The 18646-nt window shown below is 43.4% G+C and overlaps 1 protein-coding gene across 1 annotated transcript; it reads left to right on the forward strand.

Annotated features, from left to right (window-relative positions):
* The first annotated feature begins 5 nt into the window (after nt 1-5).
* On the forward strand, nt 6-13990 carry plbd2 (phospholipase B domain containing 2). The gene is made up of 12 exons (XM_029763103.1): nt 6-232; nt 1284-1377; nt 1480-1638; nt 1806-1906; nt 2111-2325; nt 2530-2624; nt 2705-2865; nt 3726-3821; nt 3939-4010; nt 4179-4331; nt 12922-13084; nt 13226-13990. The coding sequence occupies exons 1-12, from the start codon at nt 27-29 to the stop codon at nt 13394-13396; spliced, it is 1686 nt and encodes a 561-aa protein (XP_029618963.1). The 5' UTR covers nt 6-26; the 3' UTR covers nt 13397-13990.
* Nucleotides 13991-18646: the final 4656 nt, after the last annotated feature.

The following is an 18646-nucleotide window of genomic DNA, read 5'->3' on the forward strand; positions in this document are numbered from 1 at the left end:
TGGTCACATGAACCACATTGATAAAGATGGCTGACAGGCGCACACAGATGTCAGTAACAACAGAGAAGATGTTTATGTTTTTATGTGTTTTTTATTTATCATGGACGTCTGTTCGGGCCGAGATTCATTCTGCAGTTCTCGATAAACAAACTGGCCAGCTGTCCTTGGAGGAGGGGTTCCGAGACGACTATGTAGCCTGGGCGAACTTTACCGACGACATCAAGAACTCGGGGTAAATTCAGTCATCTGATGTAGCTGTATCTCTGGGCTAGAGCGTTACCGAGTTCCTCGGCTAACGCGCACCAACTCCCTGGACCAGAGCTAATCTAGGTTCATAGACGATGTAGGAATAAAAATATGCGTTTGGGTAAACAGCGAGTTACCACAACCATTTTAGCAGAATATAACTTCTGAATAAGTCTAGACAATAACGTTGGATTGATAATTGGGTTATGGCAGGCTATGTTGTCCCAATGTTGCGGAATAAAGAGATTTGAAAGTCTAGGTTTGAAATAAAATGTAACCAATTACTGTTACAAATTCCAATATGAACAGAACAATTTTAAAACCACAAGGGCCTCATTTATAAACGGTGCGCAAATTTCACACGAGATTTAAATGCACCATTTCTGAAAAGACTGCGCATGTACAGAAATACAGAGACGTATAAACCTGGCGCACGCCATACATACGCATCAGACCTGCCATAAAAAAAATATATGTATACGTGAACGAGGATTAACGCTGCCTGAAAATACGCCCTACATTCACTTGTTAAGTTTACAATAACACCCTTTATTTGCGGCATAGTTTGGTACGATTCATGCAAAAGACGAGTTGTTGTTTGAGATTTACTTATCAATATATTATTGAGTTTCTATGTCCTGCCTTGGAGCCTGGACTCAGACTAGACGTAACATAGTAAATGTAAATCCGGTACACTGAAATTACTATGATATGTTACATTTGGTGTGGTTCCATAAATCTTAAGGCAAAACATGGCAAGTCGTTGTGGCCCTGTAAGCATAAAGTTTTTTGCATCGACTTTTCCCCCAACCTAAATGTGATGGACTGCAAGGAAATTCTTAAACATTGTAGGGCAGGCTACAAAAAAATATGTAATTACAGTAGCTTACTGAGGCCTACTTCAATGTAAAAATGTGACTGTATACCGGTATTACAAACCGCACTGCCTATGACAGTCCAAAACAACCATTCGAAGTTGAACTCCTCACCCAAACAAATTTGATCATGATGTATTTACTAAGTGTTCTCTCCCTCAGCTGGGCATATCTGGAAGTGACCACTAGCGGACGCTATAATGATAGCATCCAGGCGTATGCTGCCGGGGCCGTTGAGGCTGCAGTCACCTCCCAGGTAGAAACCGTCTGCCCCAACCCCTAACCTAAAACCATATCCTGCTGGGGCAGTGGAGTCTAAATCTATAGCCGATTGTGTGTGTATTTGTGTTTGTCTCAGCTGATCTATAAGCACTGGATGAACACTCTTATGGGGTACTGCGGCCCGTTTACCTTCGAGTCGGGATTCTGCCAGAGACTGAAGGATTACATCACTTCCAACCTGCAGTGGGTCAGTCAGCAGATAGAGGAGCATCCACACTGTCCCTACTGGCACCAGGTACTGTCTGGGTCAGCCAGCGTGCTAAATTATGAAGTGTCTGCTCCTTTTCTCTATGTGCCTAAACAGTAAAGAATTATTGCTAGAGTGGCTCATTCAGTACACATTTGGGATCTAAGAAGAACATCTTAGTAGAGAATATTTTTCATTTAGACTTTCTCTCTCAGGTGCGGTTGGCGTTGCTGCAGCTGAAAGGTCTGGAGGACGGCTACAATGATCAGCTGTCATTTCCCAGAGGCCCTTTCACTCTCAACCCCTTCGGCTTCCTGTAAGTGTGGTCCGTGATCTCTGTGATTGGTGGGTTTGAGTTCACCCCATTAGTGACAGTCTCTGTAAGCGCCCTTGATTTAATGTGGAGTACCCATCTCCGGAGCAATGTAAATGGTTCCAATGGGGTGAGCTAAATTAAGTGTGGCCAATAATGCCTTGCATCACAGCTCTGACAACCCTCCATTTTTATGTGGCTATTCAGACTTTTCCAGATGGGAGGAGACCTAGAGGATCTTGAGGGGGCCCTAAACAAATCCAGCCATTCACGGACTCTTGGCTCCGGCTCCTGCTCCGCCCTCATCAAGCTGTTGCCTGGCAACAAGGATCTACTGGTGTCTCATGATACCTGGAACATCTACCAGGCCATGCTGCGCATCCTAAAGAAGTACCAGTTTGCCTACCGTGTCTCTCCTACAGGTAACCCTAACCCCTAAACCTCTCATAAGGATAACTTAACTCTGCCTACAGCGTCTCAACGTCCCCCCTTTCCCCCTAACATATACACTCTTCATGAAACACTCCTTGAAACTATGCATGTGAACACAGGGAAAGTACAAACATGAGTTATGTGGTTCAGAGTTCTATATTTTGAGTTTGATTTCTGTGTTCTGTTGTTCTCAGACAGTGATATGATTCCTGGTGGAACCCAGGCGTTCTCTTCCTATCCAGGCTCCATCTTCTCTGGAGATGACTTCTACATCCTTAGCACTGGGCTGGTGAGAGCTGTGTGTAATATGTGTGGACATAGCATATACAGTGTGTGTAGTCTTTTTATTTTAAAGATGTCCCTCCTCAGGTTACTCTGGAGACCACCATCGGCAACAGTAACCCCGCCCTCTGGAAGTTTGTTCAACCAACCGGAGCAGTGATGGAGTGGCTGAGGAACATCGTAGCCAATCGGCTGGCTACAACTGGCAAGGCGTGGGCAGAGATTTTCAGCAAACACAACAGCGGAACGTAAGTCTCTGTGGTCCCTCTGGTTGACATTTTTCCCTTCTTCCTGTAGATGTCCACCATGTTGGTTATCTCTCCGGTTCGGTCAGGCTGGAGCTCTGTAAACCAACTCTTGTACAGGCTTTTGAACTATCCATTTAAAGGAAGCTAGGAGAGGAAGAGTGAAGGGAACTATCTTTTTAAAGAATGAAGGGAAGTAAAACTATAAGAGTTTATAAAACATCACATTAAATATCATGAGTGGGGGTAGGACAGAGTTAAGTCAGCTGATAAAGTAGTGTCTCTAAAGTGCTGAGTCGTCTTTTATGACACACACACACACACTTTAGGCAGGCCTGGGAAAGCAGGGCTGGGACTTATCAGTAATGCCCACTCAGGCCAAAGTCCCCTGAGATCAAAGGTGACGCACTCATGTTGTTTTGTATGGTTACATTTATCTGTCATCTGTCTTCTGCGGCTTATTTGTTTATTTATCTAGCCTATCTAGGTCTGTCTCTATCAGTGGAAGCTAGTGGGAGGAGCTATAGACTTTGTAATGGCTGGAATAGAATGGAGTCCAACATGTGGTTTCCATATGTTTGATACTGTTCCATGTATTCCATTCCAGCCATTACAATGAGCCCGTCCTCCTATAGCTCCTCCCACCAGCCTCCTCTGATCTCTAGAATATCTACACAGTGTCTTATCAGCCTCAGTCACTCAGCACAGTGGAACCTGAGACTGACTAGTGTATCATCGTCATTAATTACTCAGCCTTTAAACAGACCCACATACCACGTAGTGTCTACCTTTAAAGCTAATGTATTCCCTCGCATGTAGGTCTAATGTGTGTGTGTGTGTGTGCGTGTGTGTGTGTGCGTTAGGTATAATAACCAGTGGATGATAGTGGACTACAGGCATTTCACTCCAGGGATGACAGAGACTAAGGAGCAGCTGTTTACTGTACTGGAGCAGATCCCGTAAGACAGGCAACACACACACACACACACACCACAACCTCTCAACACATACATTTTGAGAAATGGCCTGGTTATTTATCAGTAACAATAATAGGTGTGTGTGGTTCTGTTCTGTAGTGGGCTAGTTGTTCACTCTGATAAAACCCAGGAATTGCTGCAGAAAGGCTACTGGTCTAGTTACAACATCCCGTAAGTACCAATAACATCTATAACTACCACACATTAGTAATGACTATATTATTAATAAAAAGAGCAGTTGACTGTGTCGGTCTTGCAGGTGTTGGAGATGGTGGTTCTAATTTGTTCAGCTTTAACGTGTATATGTGTGACGCACACTCTCCCTTTGTGTTTGTGTAGGTACTATGAGGAGGTGTTTAATGCCAGCGGCTGTAGACAACTGGTAGAGCAGTTTGGTCCGTGGTTTTCTCTGGACATGAATCCTCGAGCCCAGATCTTCAGAAGGAACCAATCACACGTCACAGACATGGACTCCATGGTCCGCCTCATGAGGTACATGCCTGCATTCAGAGGCCTCAATCCAAATGTGTCATAGGAGGGAGATGGACAGACCTGCTTTTATACACGGTCATTTCCATGTAAAAGGACCCATGAGCACCAATGTGAAGTTTATACGAGCATGTCAAAATCTATATTTAAATTTTAAAAAATGAAGGCATACATTTGGAATAAGCAAAGGCTTTGATAAGTGGTCAAACAGATGGACAATGGGTCCAAATCAAAGTTTATTTGTCACGTGTGCCGAATACAACAGGTGTAGACCTTATAGTGAAATGCTTACTTACAGGCTTTAACCAATAGTGCAAAAACGGTGTTAGGTGAACAATGGGTAGGTAAAGAAATAAAACAACAGTAAAAAGACATGCTATATACAGTAGCGAGGCTATAAAAGTATCGAGGCTACATACAGACACCGGTTAGTCAGGCTGATTGAGGTAGTATGTAGATATGGTTAAAGTGACTATGCATATATGATAAACAGAGAGTAGCAGCAGCGTAAAAGAGGGGTTGGGTGGGGGGCACACAATGCAAATAGTCCTGGTAGCCATTTGATTACCTGTTCAGGAGTCTTATGGCTTGGGGGTAAAAACTGTTGAGAAGCCTTTTTGTCTTAAACTTGGCACTCCGGTACTGCTTGCCATGCGGTAGTAGAGAGAACAGTCTATGATTAGGGTGGCTGGGGTCTTTGACAATTTTTAGGGCCTTTCTCTGACACCGCCTGGTGTAGAGGTCCTGGATGGCAGGCAGCTTAGCCCCAGTGATGTACTGGGCCGTACGCACTACCCTCTGTAGTGCCTTGCGGTCAGAGGCCGAGCAATTGCCGTACCAGGCAGTGATGCAACCAGTCAGGATGCTCTCGATGTTGCAGCTGTAGAACTTTTTGAAGATCTCAGGACCCATGCCAAATCTTTTTAGTTTCCTGAGGGGGAATAGGCTTTGTCGTGCCTTCTTCACGACTGTCTTGGTGGGTTTGGACCATTCTAGTTTGTTGTCCAGTGGCGGAACTAGAATTTTATACATGGGGTGGACAAGGCTACTTCAGGGGGTCCATAGACCAAGACAGAAAATTAGTGTGTAACCCTAACCTGGCATCTAAGGAGCATTAATGAATCCTATGATTGCTGATTAGAGGTAAAGTGGTAATTCACTGAACCCAGAGTTCTTCAATGTGGCAGATAGTGAGGTCCAAAAGGGTTACTTCACTAGAATTCTTTAACATACTATGAATAGTCAGTGTCACTACCTCAGAACTGCAGCTCAATTTCTTTCTCTCTCACACACACACTGTACTCGCATACTGGAGAGACTTGGGTCACTCTGTTTTTGTGTGTGTGTGTGTGTGTGTGTGTGTGTGTGTGTGTGTATACATACACACACACACACACACACACACACACACACAGTTGAAGTTGGAAGTTTACATACACTTAGGTTGGAGTCATTAAAACATTAACTTGTTTTTCAACCACTCCACAAATTTCTTGTCAACAAACTATAGTTTGGTTAGGACATCTACTTTGTGCATGACACAAGTAGTTTTTCCAACAATTGTTTACAGACAGATTATTTCACTTATAGTACACTGAATCACAATTCCAGTGGGTCAGAAGTTTACATTCGCTAAGTTGACTGTGCCTTTAAACAGCTTGGACAATTCCATAAAATTATGTCATGGCTTCATAAGCTTCTGATGGGCTAATTGACATCATTTGAGTCAATTGGAGGTGTACCTGTGGATGTATTTCAAAGCCTACCTTCAAACTCAGTGCCTCTTTGCTTGACATCATGGGAAAATCACAAGAAATCAGCCAAGATCTCAGAAAAAAAATTGTAGACCTCCACAAGTCTGGTTCATCCTTGTGAGCAATTTCCATATGCCTGAAGGTACTACGTTCATCTGTACAAACAATAGTACGCAAGTATAAACACCATGGGACCACGCAGCTGTCATACCGCTCAGGAAGGAGATGCCTTCTGTCTCCTAGAGATGAACGTACTTCGGTGCAAAAAGTGCAAATCAATCCCAGAACAACAGCAAAGGACCTTGTGAAGATGCTGGAGGAAACAGGAACAAAATGATCTATATCCACAGTAAAACGAGTCCTATATCGACATAACCTCAAAGGCCGCTCAGCAAGGAAGAAGCCGCTGCTCCAAAACCACCATAAAAAAGCCAGACTACGGTTTGCAACTGCACATGGGGACAAAGATCGTACTTTTTGGAGAAATGTCCTCTGGTCTGATGAAACAAAAATAGAACTGTTTGGCCATAATGACCATCGTTATGTTAGGAGGAAAAGGGGGGGGGGGCTTGCAAGCCGAAGAACACCATCCCAACCGTGAAGCACAGGGGTGGCAGCATCATGTTGTGGGGGTGCTTTGCTGCAGGAGGGACTTGTGCACTTCACAAATTGATGGCATCATGAGGAATTGAAGCAACATCTCAAGACATCAGTCAGGAAGTTAAAGCTTGGTCGCAAATGGGTCTTCCAAATGGACAATGACCCCAAGCATACTTCCAAAGTTGTGGCAAAATGGCTTAAGGACAACAAAGTCAAGGTACTGGAGTGGCCATTTACAAAAAAGTAAATTTTCAAAAACACTGCAATTTGACATACCAGGTATCAAGCAGAAATGGACTTTAAAAATAATTTTGGTGCCCATCAATATTACAAACTTACAGTATCATATTTATGCATATGTATGTATGTATGTGTGTGTGTGTGTGTGTGTGTGTGTGTTAACTAATAACAAAGAAATGTTTTGGAATTGGCCTAATCAAGATCAAATTAAATTGTGTGACATGATACCCTTTGGATTTATCATTTTAGAATGTCAGTGTACTAGTTAGTACACAGTGCAGGTTTTAATCATGACCAGAGGGACCGCCTAAGTGCCAAATTATCCTAGGTAGATTTAAAACGGCATAAATCCGAGGTGACTTAACCTGTCATCAACCATTGTTGTCCTAATGTTGGATTAAATCAGTTTTAAAGCTGAGAAGCTTCTCTTGCAAGAAGCACTGCTAACTGGTGTAATAACAGAAATCTTACAAAGTCGAAATAGCTCATGGAAGACCTCGTTTATAAGGTTCTAGAAACACAACAAAGTCAAGGAGAGTAGACGGTCTGTCCCTTCCACTTTTCTCTCTCCTATCAAGAAGCCACTTGGTTTGATGAACCTCATGTTTGAGGTCCTCTAAATCTGACTCTAAAGGTCTGAGCAAAGGCAGAGAGGCTCCTCATTCAAGAATGTTGTGCTCTTTGGGTTGAGAGACTGGACCCCTTGCATTCTCGCAATTCTTCTTTGAAAAACGCCTCTGCAGCTCAGCTGTGAGACTGTCAAACACCTGATAGAAGATAGCTTTTTGGAAGCTCTCACCTTCACTTTGGTCACTATTTTTCTGTCTTACAGTGCTCATCATCAATGTGTAAGTTGCTCTGGATAAGAGCGTCTGCTAAATGACTTAAATGTAAATGTAAATCAATGAGTTGTGAAATCTTAAGCTTGTTTTAGGCTGTTGTTTACACACTGTTTGTACACCTATTTTGCAGTGCTCTGCAATCTCTTCAACCTCTTTCCATATTTCTCCAAAGTAACCCTCACTTCTGTAGTCCTGTAATGTGTCTGTAAGGGCACCTACTAGATCCACAGCCCTTCCTAGGTCAAGAGAGCTTGATTTGGAGCATGTCAGAAAGACATTTGGCATCACCAACCACATTACAAAATGTAATCAAAAGAGAAAGAAGGCCCCCTGCCTCCACTGAACTATCACCACTATTATCAAGTGTGATATCCTGTAGCACTCTCAGAACTGCTGGAATCCTGTCCCTCAGATTACGGCATGCCATGTATCTGCATGTCCACCTTACATCCCTAAGTCTCTGTAGTTCCCTGGGCTGCTGCTGTGGATACAGCTCTTTCTGAACTGCAAGCCACTTGAGATGAACGTACGAGCCATAGACCCCTCCTGCTTCTGCAGGAGAGCAAAAAAGTTAACTGCCTCAGGCACTGATTTTACAGCATCGACAAGAACCAAATTCAAACAATGTGCATCACAGTGCACATAAATGCAGATCTTGCACTGTTTTAATCCGTGCAGACACACTAGAATGCTTTCCGCTCATGACGGATGCACAGTGATAGCCTTTCCCCACAAGATCATTTCTGTAGTCCAGACCATGTTTTTCAAGGCAATCAATTATCATTTTTGTGAGACCTGCTGCATCTAAGCTTTCAGCTGACTGAAAGTGTAAAAAGCTTTTGTGGATGGCCCCGTTGTAATAGTACCTCACAACGAAAGACATTTGTTATTTTTTTCTTTCAATCTTTGGTTTCATCTGCAATTACACTAAAAACTTCACTTTCTTTTACTTCTCTTATTATTTTACTTAGTACCATCTCAGCTCAGCCCTCAAGAGCTTCCTTCTGGATATGGTGGTTTGTGTACTTAACATTTCCACATGCATTCATCCTTTTCTCTATGAGAGGGTTATGCTTTGCTATTTTTTTCTAAGATTGTCAAAAAATGACCCTTGTTGCGACAGTCATCAGACTCTCTGACCTCCTGCGCTACATTTTGAGTGGCAGTTAATAGGAGCACATCTGCAATTGTTTTAATGTAAGTACTGCTGTTGAAAGCCCTTTTCCTAGTACCATGCTGAGTTCTGTGAAATGTTTTCAATCACGGCTATACAGGACCCTCTTACATTTACGTCATTTAGCAGACGCTCTTATCCAGAGCGACTTACAAATTGGTGCATTCACCTTATGATATCCAGTGGAACAACCACTTTACAATAGTACATCTATATCTTTTTTTTTTTTGGGGGGGGGGGGGTATTCCTTAAAGAGGTGGGGTTTCAGGTGTCTCCTGAAGGTGGTGATTGACTCCGCTGTCCTGGCGTCGTGAGGGAGCTTGTTCCACCATTGGGGTGCCAGAGCAGCAAACAGTTTTGACTGGGCTGAGCGGGAACTGTGCTTCCGCAGAGGTAGGGAGGCGAGCAGGCCAGAGGTGGATGAACGCAGTGCCCTTCTTTGGGTGTAGGGACTGATCAGAGCCTGAAGGTACGGAGGTGCCGTTCCCCTCACAGCTCCGTAGGCAAGCTCTTCTCTGGATCTTGAAATATTCTGAAATACACATTAAATAACGTGTCGTATCTCTATGGAAATGTATAATTAAGGGATCCACAAGATTAGATACTAACAGCTGCTAACTAAAATGTGTAGTTTAAAGTATAGGCCTGGCCTACCATTGAGTCCTTTTGAAACAGCATATCTGGTGCTTGATGCAGTTGGGAGGGGCTCAATGACATCTCCACAGAGGTCTCTGTGTCTTCCCTTAATACATCTATTACATTAAAATAACACACTAAAAATGCCACAGCCATAAAAATAAGAACACCCATGAATCAACAACCAACATTTTAAAGTGAGGCTTCATCTGACAAAATCATATAGTACAAGCTGAAGCTAAACTTAAATTCTGAACTGACCTGGTGGTGGTAGACTGGGTCCTTGGGAAGTCTGACCACTGAGTAGCCTCGGGTAGGGAGCTGCTCTGGGGTCCGGTGGTGATGCAAGGGCTGGGGTCTGTTTGCACCTGATCTGCCTGTTGGTGCTTCTTTATCTTTCCTTTCTTTTCATGTTTAATTGACCCTATGCAAAAATAAGACCATCTGGTTACATCTAAGCATCCAATTACCCACATTTTAGTCCAATCTCAATCTTAATTACAAATCCCCATTGTCATAACTGTACCTTAAAATCAACTACCAGCCTAAAGTTATTAGTTAGATCATGGCTATCCCTACGCTGCAGTAAGTAACTTAGCTAGCTATAATTTCTGACACCTTTACGATAGCAAACAGGCTACCTGCAAATTGTGGTAATCTTTTGAGTAACGTTAACAGATTGATAATAACAATTGTTCGTTTTGAGTTCAAGTACAAAAATCTGAGTTAATGGATTTCAAATTGCTGAATGTTAACTTGCTGAACACTGACAGCTGTAGCCTACTAGTTACCCCACATTAGCTAAACATTCGTATACTGTAACTTATGACACTGCACTGTATATGCGTGTATTACTAGCACAGATGTAAACACAATGTTGGGAACCGATCTCTCTTATCTGATTAACTGTCTGTTCAATCAATCAAATTGATGTATAAGCTCTTTTTACGTCAGACGATCTCAGAAAGTGCTATACAGAAACCCAGCCTAAAACCCCAAACAGCAAGCAATGCAGATGTAGAAGCACGGTGGCTAGGAAAAACTCCTTAGAAAGGCTACAACCTAGGGATGAACCAGGCTATGCTGGGTGGCCAGTCCTCTTCTGGCTGTGCCAGGTGGAGATTATAACCGTACATGGCCAAGATGTTCAAACTTCATAGATGACCAGCAGGGTCAGATAATACTAATCACAGTGGTTGTAGAGGGTGCAACAGGTCAGCACCTCAGGAGTAAATGTCAGTTGGCTTTTCATAGCCGATCATTCAGAGTTAGAGACAGCGGGGCGGGGGGGGGGGGGGGAGCGAGAGAGGATGTATATACTTAAATTCACACAGGACACTGGAAAAGACAGGAGAAATACTCCAGATATGACAGACTGACCCTAGCCCCCCGACACACAAACTATTGCAGCATAAATACTGGAGGCTGAGACGGGAGGGGTCGGGAGAAACTGTTGCCCCTTCTGACTATACCCCCGGACAGGGCCGGCCAGCCAATCAATCAATCAATCAAATGTATTTATAAAGCCCTTCTTACATCAGCTGATGTCACAAAGTTTTGTACAGAAACCCAGCCTAAAACCCCAAACAGCAAGCAATGCAGATGTAGAAGCACGGTGGCTAGGAAAAACTTCCTAGAAAGGCCAGAACCTAGGAAGAAACCTAGAGAGGAACCAGGCAATGAGGGGTGGCCAGTCCTCTTCTGGCTGTGCCGTGTGGAGATTATAACAGAACATGGCCAAGATGTTCAAATGTTCATAGATGAATGTAAATGTCAGTTGGCTTTTCATAGCCGATCATTCAGAGTATCTACCGCTCCTGCTGTCCCTAGAGAGTTGAAAACAGCAGGTTTGGGACATGTAGCACATCCGGTGAACAGGTCAGTGTTTCATAGCTGCAGGCAGAACAGTTGAAACTGGAGTAGCAGCACAGCCAGGTGGACTGGGGACAGAAAGGAGTCATCAGGCCAGGTGTCCTGAGGCATGGTCCTAGGGCTCAGGTCCTCCGAGAGAGAATTAGAGAGAGCATACTTAAATTCACACAGGACACCGGATAAGACAGGAGAAATACTCCAGATATAACAGACTGACCCTAGCCCCCCGACACAAACTACTGCAGCATAAATACAGGAGGCTGAGAAGGGAGGGGTCGGGAGACACTGTGGCCCTGTCCGACGATACCCCCGGACAGAACCAAACAGGCAGGATATGTCCATTGCTCGTGTTTCTTGGCCCAAGCAAGTCTGGAGCTAGGGGAGTTAGAGCCCTGTCTAGGCAGGATATAACCCCACCCACTTTGCCAAAGCACAGCCCCCACACCACTAGAGGGATATCTTCAACCACCAACTCACTACCCTGAGACAAGGCTGAGTATACATGGAGCCAAAGGTGTAACGTTAACTTACACAGCGACTCAACTTTCATAGAAATTGTTCAGGAATCCTAAACCCGATTCTAAAACTTACTTCAAATATGATGCTTTCGCCAATCGCAAAGAGCTTGTGGAAATATTCTCTCTCCTTCTGTCTGTTATTCTTATTCTTCTGTATCTCGCAACCAACGTTAATATTCTCTCTTCCCTGTCCTCGATTTGAAAATGTCAAAATAAATGCTTCTTTCAACGAGGTGAAATGAGATGTCAATCAGCATCAAACTGCCAGTAGTAAATTCAATTTTGGTAGATGTGTACTGTACATTGATGTCCAGACTTGTGAAACGTAGACGTCTATGACTGGTTCAGATTTGGTCTGGACCAACCAAATTTTGTCTTGTTTGGGGCAGAGCTCATTAAAATAATAGCCACTATGTAGAATAATACCCAAATATGCAAACAAGGATATTGCATATTTATACCTTTTTGTACCTATTTAGAAAGCATCACCATGAAGAGAATTACATTCATAGTTATGCATTTCTTTGTAGTACACATCAGGAACCCATGATTCCGTTACCGGGTGAAAATCCACTTCACTTACTGTAGTTCAATATCCAAGAGATTTTTTTCAATGTGTCATGTCATAGCTGACACCCCATTCGTTCTGCAGACATTGTTGAATCTTAATTCAGAGCAGGTATTTAAGAGTTTTTGGAAAATGTGGACACACAAACTGAGGAAGTTTCCAAACTTTGCATCTGTACAGTTCTTCCAGTAAATGTTTTGTAAATTGTTAAAAGTAGTCCTTGTGCATAGAGTTATATGTTTTGTTTGGCATACCTTTTTAAGTGAAGAATCGGAGTCTCAGCGCAATTTCGTTACTGTGGAATTGTCCACACCTGACCTGTATACGAGTACCCCTACTGACATTTTAGCCTATGTATAAAAATATCCCTTCCCGCTCTCTCTGTGTAGGTATAATAACTTTAAGGAGGACCCATTGTCACGGTGCGAGGGCTGCGACCCGCCTGCTAACGGGGAGAACACCATCTCGGCCCGCTCCGACCTGAACCAGGCTAACGGGACATATCCCTTTGGAGCGCTGAAGCAGAGACCACATGGTGGAACGGATATGAAGGTAAGGCTGTCCTCCCTCTACTTTTGTCTTGCTCCTCCTCTCTCTCCTCCATCTATCTAAGTATGAGTTAGGTGAGCTGTAATGTCATGCCTCCTGTGGGTATCACTAATTGGCTGTGTGTGTACCTTTGCGTGTGTGTAGGTGACGTCTTATGGGCTGTGGCGTGAGTTTGGGTTCTTGGCAGCGAGTGGACCCACGTGGGACCAGGTACCTGCTTTCCAGTGGAGTTCCTCTCCCTACTCAGATCTGATGCACATGGGACACCCCGACACCTGGGCTTTCACACCTATACACGTCACATGGTCTACCTAACCCGTAACCTTAAAATGAACCCTACAAGCACACATCCATTAGTGTAAGAAAATAAACTATGGGGTGCTGGATTTCATTTGATAAGGGGAAATGATTACAAATGTAATGCAAATGGATATACAGTACAACAGTAAGCTCAGGGTTAGCATATGTATACTGTTTACTGCACTGCTGTTTGAGATAAGGGAATGTGTTTTAACAGTTAAAAAAAACAAAATCATGTTTTGCTCATACTGGCTGTCTCATATTGAATGTAATGTGAGATGGTATAACTCTGTTTTGAAATGAGACTTACAATATTGAGGTAGGAAATTGTACCTATTAGACGCACAAAAAATACTTTGTTTGGGCAATAGAGAATGATTTTTGTTTTCCATTTTAAATCTGTTTTCAATTTGAATCCTAAAGTATTCTACCATTTGATTCATGCTGCTAAGGCACTGGTCAATTCATTTAATTCATATCAACGCTATTAAGACCGTAATCAGATCAAAATATGTATTACATTTCTCATTTGACAGATAAAGGCTTGAATGTGTCCAGTTTTTTTTATTCAATGGTCAATGGTTGTCATTAAATTAGTTTTGAACTTCAGTTGTGTACTGTAGCTTATTCATAAATACAAAGCTGGCATACTGTCTTTTGTTGTCTGACACTGTTCTATCAGATGGCACAGACTTTCTGAAGCCTACCTGAAAGCAGAAGAGAAACATTCTTTTCTCACCACTTCGATACGGGAGTGACTTTTTTGTAGCAGGTTAGAAGACTGAGGTTGTTAGGAAAAGGGTTCTAGTTAGAGTTAGCGAAAAGGCTCTCCTAACCTGCTACGAAAATCACTTTGTATCGAAGTGGTGTGAAAAGTGTGTCCTGAAAGCAAAACAAGTCTGACTGAAAAAAGGATACGGTCATCACACCTTTTAGATCCAATGACAATGCAGGTGCTTTCCACCAATCAACCGTTTATCTGAGTTAGATCTTTCCGGTTCCTCTGCCTTTCAAATCAATGGTCATAAATATTCCTGCATAAACTGAGTTTGAAATGTAACTACCAGTAACTGTTACTAGTACTAGCTAGTTTTCTCATGTGAACTGCTTACTTCAGATGTAGCTAGTTTAGAGATGGATGGTCATGATTTAGTTTGCAATTGTATCAAAGCCTGCTTGCTAGCTGGTTGACTTCGGATCCGAGTTAGCTAGATAGTATGGGGTTGTATGGCTAGCTAGGTGCTACACTTTTAATATCAAGAAAAGCACAGATACGGAAGTTGTACTTTGACTGGTAAATTCTGTTGTCTGTCTTAACCTTGACAACATGGCAAGCAATGTGCGGTAGTATTGCAGAGAACAACTCGAGGCTTGATGTTGGACTAAGCCTACGTCATCCCTGTGGACCTGTCTCTAAATCACAATGCACCTTGGCTCCCGTACTGCCTTCCCTAGCTTATCACTTCTCCTACAAAGATCACTTGTGGTGGGCACTAAACTCACACAATGACAGATAAAACTTGTGTTGAATCTTGCAGTTTATTCAGAGTGCTGCTGCTAAATGCATGTAGGGAAAACACTGCCTATTGCCTGGGGCAAGTGAACTGAGCAGTCACACAAGTTGAGCCTGCTCCGAGGTTGGCGATTTGTTATTTATTTTTTAAGTAAAAACAACCAAACTGCAATGAATTCCAGTAGACTAAAACTGATATTTATGGCTCCTCTCCATTTTTAAGTAAAAGACAATTTATGGCATTTATTGCAGTCGTGGAAGTTGAGCCTGCTCTGAGAATTGTTTTACTGATAAAAAAATACCAAAAATTCCATTACTGATCTTTTACATTCCTCCCCTATGTGTAGGTGAAAGGCAGACAAAGTATGGCCCTACTGATGCTTATGTTAATCCCTGGAGGTGAACCATTCTTTTCACCCTAGCTCTTCAAATGGTAGTCACATAACAAAGGACCGTTGGAAGAGACCGGCCAGGCAGAGACCGCCCTTGCTGCCTCTGCCTGGCCGGTTTCCCCTCTTTCCACTGGGATTCTCTGCCTCTACCCCTATTACGGTGGCTGAGTCACTAGCTTACTGGTGTTCTTCCATGCCGTCCCTGGGAGGGGTGCGTCACTTGAGTGGGTTGAGTCACTGACGTGGTCTTCCTGTCTGGGTTGGCGCCCCCCCCTTGGGTTGTGCCATGGCGGAGATCTTTGTGGGCTATACTCGGCCTTGTCCCGGGATGGTATGTTGGTGGTTGGAGATATCCCTCCAGTGGTGTGGAGGCTGTGCTTTGGCAAAGTGGGTGGGGTTATATCCTACCTGTTTGGCCCTGTCCGGGGGTTTCATCGGATGGGGCCACAGTGTCTCCTGACCCCTCCTGTCTCAGCCTCCAGTATTTATGCTGCAGTAGTTTATGTGTCGGGGGGCTAGGGTCAGTCTGTCACATCTGGAGTATTTTCTTGTCTTTTCCGGTGTCCTGTGTGAATTTAAATATGCTCTCTCTAATTCTCTCTTTCTTTCTTTCTCTCTCTCGGAGGATCTGAGCCCTAGGACCATGCCTCAGGACTACCTGGCTTGATGATTCCTTGCTGTCCCCAGTTCACCTGGCCGTGCTGCTGCTCCAGTTCCAACTGTTCTGCCTGCAGCTATGGAACCCTGACCTGTTCACAGGACGTGCTACCTGTCCCAGACCTGCTGGAACCCTGACCTGTTCACCGGACGTGCTACCTGTCCCAGACCTGCTGTTTTCAACTCTCTAGAGACAGCAGGAGCGGTAGAGATACTCTCAAAGATCGGCTATGAAAAAGCCAACTGACACTTACTCTTGTGTTACTGACTTGTTGCACCCTCGACAACTACTATGATTATTATTATTTGACCAGGCTGGTTATTTATGAACATTTGAACATCTTGGCCATGTGCTGTTATAATCTCCACCCGGCACAGCCAGAAGAGGACTGGCCACCCCTCATAGCCTGGTTCCTCTCTAGGTTTCTTCCTAGGTGTTGGCCTTTCTAGGGAGTTTTTCCTAGCCACTGTGCTTCTACACCTGCATTGCTTGCTGTTTGGGGTTTTAGGCTGGGTTTCTGTACAGCACTTTGATATATCAGCTGATGTAAGAAGGGCTTTATAAATACATTTGATTTGAATTAAATGTTGGGAGTTGACAATTGACATTTTCCAGTAGCCTACTTAAAATAGACAGTTGTGCAAAGATACAGGTGTAATGCTCAACTCAAAAAAGTAAATAAATTACAAGCACACATGGTTAAACTAATTATTGTATCAAGCAAGGACACGGGCAGCCATTTCAGAATTTGCCTGAGTGACAAGCAACATGGCTGTCTCGTAACTAACAACAACATACACACTGACAAAACACACAGCTAAAAACACTTCATTTCACCTAGGTCCTAAATGAACAAGCAAAAGGATTCAAACAAAGGAATATTATTGAAACAAGTTAAAGCCTGTTCCATTATTAGCAACATTTCAGGGAATTCTTTACTGGTGTATAAACCGTTAGCTAACAGTTGCTAGTGCAACAAACTTACCATGGGAAAAATTGAGAAAAGTCCAAACAAAAGATAAATGTTTCGTTTTGGCTAAAAACAGAGAGCTAGCCTAGGACTATGGTAGAGCAGCATAACGGGCTCCCTGAATTCCTCAGCTACCTAGCTAGCTAGTAGGCTTCATTATGCATATTAAAATAGTAATATTCAACAATAACTATTATTTATTTATTACCCCCTTTTTCTCCCCAATTTCGATATTGTCTTATCGCTGCAACTCCCCAACGGGCTCGGGAGGCAAAGGTTGAGTCATGCATCCTCCGTAACATGACCTGCCAAACCGCGCTTCTTATCACCCGCCCGATTAACCCAGAAGCCAGCCTCACAAATGTGTCGGAGGAAACACCGTTCACCTGACAACCAGTCAGCCTGCAGGTGCCCGGCCCGCCACAAGGAGTCGCTAGAGCGCGATGAGCCAAGTAAAGCCCCCCCGGCCAAACTCTCCCCTAACCCGGACGACGCTGGGCCAATTGTGCGCCGCCCTATGGGACTCCCGATCACGGCCGGTTGTGAAATAGCCCGGGATCGAATCCGGGTCTGTAGTAACTATAGCTACTATCACACAGCTCGGACACTCATGCATACCCCACAAAACATGCCACCAAAGGTGTCTTCAGAGTCCCCGAGTCCAGAAGAGACTATGGGAGACACACAGTACTACATAGAGCCATGACTACATGGAACTCTATTCCACATCAGGTAACTGATGCAGTAGAATCACATTTTTTAAAAATAGCTAAAAATACACCTTATGGAACAGCGGGGACTGTGAAGAGACACACACAAAAGGTAGACATAAACTAGCACATGCACTCTCTAATATTCTAGTATGGTTGTATTATACATTTTGTATTGTAGATATCTAGTGGTGTAATAATGTTATATGATGTACTTTTTTTTATTTTGTTTTATATGTAATGTAAGTGCTTGGACCCTAGGAAGAGTAGCTGCTGCCAAAGAGGATCCCTAATAAATACAAATGTTGACAACGTCCGTCCTAGCTCGCTCATTAGTGTCTTCATCGAAATATTGCTTCTTATCTGCTCGTCGTCCCCTTATGCCATAGTTTGTACATCTCAATTGTCAGTAGAAACCACATTTGTTTAATCAAGTCAGCCATATCAGCTGTTTTTTTAAGGCAGTAAATGAGGCTGAATTAACTGTTTCGCTGCCAGACAAGGCTCTGCTAATAGCCAGGTGTAGCAGTGGTAAGGATTCACTGAAAAGAAAGCTCCGGTTTTGGGACAACTTTATATAGGCCCTAACAGTTTGTGGGCATCGTTTGTCACCGTTATGGTGCAATTAATGTTTTGTTTAGTGTTGTGTAGTGGCTTTGCTGGCATGAATGCACATCTTTTTTGAGTGTGCCCCACCAAGAAATGCATGCTAAAATCACCACTGCATGAGGCAAATGGTTGTCACGCCAGATACTGTCTGGTTTTCTGATCCACGGGGGCTACCTTTTCTTCTAAGGTATCTGTGACCAGTCATGTGAAATCCATAGATTAGGGCCTAATGAATTTATTTATTTCCTTATATGAACTGTGACTCGGCAAAATCTTTGAAATTGTTCCATGTTGCGTTTCTATTTTTGTTCAGTATAGTTAGGATTTGTACAAAAACGTTTACCTGACCGGTAGAGTAGGAAACTATGGAACATTCAGGTAATTGACGAGTAATGAACCGTTTTCCGGCACAA

The sequence above is a fragment of the Salmo trutta genome, chromosome 9, assembly GCF_901001165.1.
Source record: "Salmo trutta chromosome 9, fSalTru1.1, whole genome shotgun sequence".
NCBI classification, from domain to species: domain Eukaryota; kingdom Metazoa; phylum Chordata; class Actinopteri; order Salmoniformes; family Salmonidae; genus Salmo; species Salmo trutta.

What these genes read in the sequence shown, in the direction of transcription:
- plbd2 (XM_029763103.1), top strand. Translation starts at nt 27, where the DNA reads ATGGCTGACAGGCGCACACAGATGTCAGTAACAACAGAGAAGATGTTT. An exon ending in AGGCTGCAGTCACCTCCCAG is followed by an intron (nt 1,378 to 1,479) that starts GTAGAAACCGTC and finishes TGTTTGTCTCAG; the next exon opens with CTGATCTATAAGCACTGGAT. An exon ending in ACTGTACTGGAGCAGATCCC is followed by an intron (nt 3,822 to 3,938) that starts GTAAGACAGGCA and finishes TCTGTTCTGTAG; the next exon opens with TGGGCTAGTTGTTCACTCTG.